We start from the raw sequence: 2,500 nt of genomic DNA on the forward strand, positions 1-2,500 counted from the left end.
GTGTGTGTCTGTGTATCTGTGTGTGTGTGTGTGTGTGTGTGTGTGTGTGTGTGTCTGTATCTGTGTCTCTGTGTGTGTGATTGTAAATGTGTATCACCGTGTGCTCCCTGTGTGTTCCAGGTGAGCAGACTCCCGGTGGAGAGCTGTGAGCAGTACAGCAGCTGCTCCTCCTGTCTGGGCTCCGGAGACCCCCACTGTGGGTGGTGTGTCCTCTTCAGCAAGTAAGAAACTTCACTCTGTCACACACCAACTGGGGGGGGTGACCCCAAAAAGTCAAATATTCAGTGCTTTGATCGAAGCAGCCTGATTGGACTGCCAATCTCACAGTTACATCTGTGCAGAGGTGAAAAGAGGGTGATGCCATGGAAGAAGTAAATCCAAACTATCTTTTTCCTAATCTTAACTAGTCATTTCTGTGTCTATACGTAACTCTCGTCACCTTTTCTCGGCTAAACTCAACTGCAACGGCCCCTGAAACTATCGCTACGTTGATGTAATGCCTGTAACACACCGTCATGGACGAAACTGTCATCTCCTTCTTACATTTTTGCGGTGAAAAAATAAATAAAAACAACAGCAGAATATCAAAAAGGATGATATTAACTGTTTATATCGTCGACACGTATAGTGTAGGATAGGATGCGACATTGAGATTTACAGCAGAGACAGACTCGTCTCTCTTCCTGTCGTTCTTGCTCCTTCTCCTCTCCTCTGCTTCTCGTTCTGTCCGTTAATTAGAAGGACATAGATCATTAGTGTCGTCTGAAGTTGCGTGTGGTGCTGCATATGTTGGCGCAGCGTGTCCCTTCACCGTCTGCTGCACAACGCGCTGATAGGCAGGCTTCTTCTTGCACTGTTTTTGCATTTGTACGTTTGTACAGTTAATACCAGTCAGGGTACCAGGGTACAAGCGGCCAAAATGGGTTTCCTCAGGAGGGTGGCTGGCGTCTCCCTTAGGGCGCTGACACACCAACCCGATTATCGGCCATCAGTCAGTCTGGCGAGGTCGGTGACTCGAGTCTGTTCGGTGTGTTCCGTGCCGTCGTCCGTTGGAGGAGCCGTCGGCCTTCATTTGGGCCGACCTGACATGTTCAGAATCAGAATCAGAATCAGAAAGGGATTTTATTGCCAAGTACGTTGCACATACGAGGAATTTGTCATGGTGTTGTTGGAGCATGTCACACATACAAATATAAGAAGGATAAAAAAGATATAAACAATATAAGTATAAACATATGCACACAGTATGTATTAATAACGATAAAATAAATTTAAATAAATAGTAAAATAAGTTAAACAGTAGTAAAAAGGAACGCTACAGCAGAGTAGGTACAGTGGCATGAGGAGCCAGAGGTGGGGTGTGGAGAGAGTCAGGGTGGTTTCCGGGCCTTGTTAATAAGACTAGTGGCGGAGGGGAAAAAACTGTTTATGTGGCGTGAGGTTCTGGTCCTGATGGACCTCATCCTCCTGCCAGTGGGGAGTGGCTCAAAGAGCTTGTGTCCGGGGTGGGAAGGGTCAGCCACAATCTTTCCAGCACGATTCAGAGTCCTGGTGGCGTATAGGTCCTGGAGCGGCGGCAGATTGCAGCCAATCACCTTCTCAGCTGACCGAATGACACGCTGCAGTCTGCCCTTGTCCTTGGCAGTGGCAGCAGCGTACCAGATGGTGATGGAGGATGTGAGGATGGACTCAATGATGGCTGTGTAGAAGTGCACCATCATTGTCTTTGGCAGGTTGAATTTCTTCAGCTGCCGCAGGAAGTACATCCTCTGTTGTGCTTTCTTCACGTGGGAGCTGATGTTCAGCTCCCACTTGAGGTCCTGGGAGATGGTAGTTCCCAGGAAGCGGAAAGACTCCACAGTGTCAATTTTGGAGCCACAGAGGGTGATGGGGGCAGGTGGGGCTGGGTTCTTTCTGAAGTCCACAACCATCTCCACTGTCTTTAGAGCATTGAGCTCTAGGTTGTTTTGCTTGCACCAGGTCACCAGGTGGTCAGCCTCCCACCTGTAGGCGGACTCGTCGGGGACAGGGCAGTCGGGACTCACCCGGAAATGGGGAGCGGATGAGCCTCTCAAAATCTGACGAAAATCTTTTAAACTGACCTTTGTTGATCTGAAATGAAGACAGATTCAGCAACTGCACGGCCTATTTCTCTCTTAAAATGTTTTCAGAAACACGTTTCGGTGAACTATTTTAGTCCAATATGAGATCGTATTCTGAACGAGCCGCCATGACAGTCTGGCTGTGAATTTCTGGAGAAAAAAGAACCACGTGACGCGTTCGTCCAATCAGCTGCCGGTTTTCATTTTCTGGGAAACAATACAGAGCAGTGCCACCTGCTGCTATGGAGACGTATTACGTCTCGCGCGGAGCGTACGCTCACGTCGGCGTCTCCTCAGTGTGTTTTGAGGCATTTTTTTGGACCTCAGGACCCGACTGATCAGTCCGACTGACTTTACTGCTGACGGTCGGCCGTCTGGTTGGTGTGTAACAGCTATTA

At 48.7% G+C, this 2,500-nt stretch overlaps 1 protein-coding gene across 1 annotated transcript in view; it reads left to right on the forward strand.

Annotated features, from left to right (window-relative positions):
* Nucleotides 1–2,500, forward strand: part of LOC116045478 (plexin A3) — an 87,512-nt gene that overhangs the window by 20,963 nt on the left and 64,049 nt on the right. The window contains exon 3 of the mRNA XM_036008373.1: nucleotides 121–221. Coding sequence (XP_035864266.1) covers nucleotides 121–221 — 101 coding nt within the window. The remainder of the gene's footprint in view (nucleotides 1–120; nucleotides 222–2,500) is intronic.

This window comes from Sander lucioperca, chromosome 12 (genome assembly GCF_008315115.2).
Source record: "Sander lucioperca isolate FBNREF2018 chromosome 12, SLUC_FBN_1.2, whole genome shotgun sequence".
Classification (NCBI taxonomy): Eukaryota; Metazoa; Chordata; class Actinopteri; order Perciformes; family Percidae; genus Sander; species Sander lucioperca.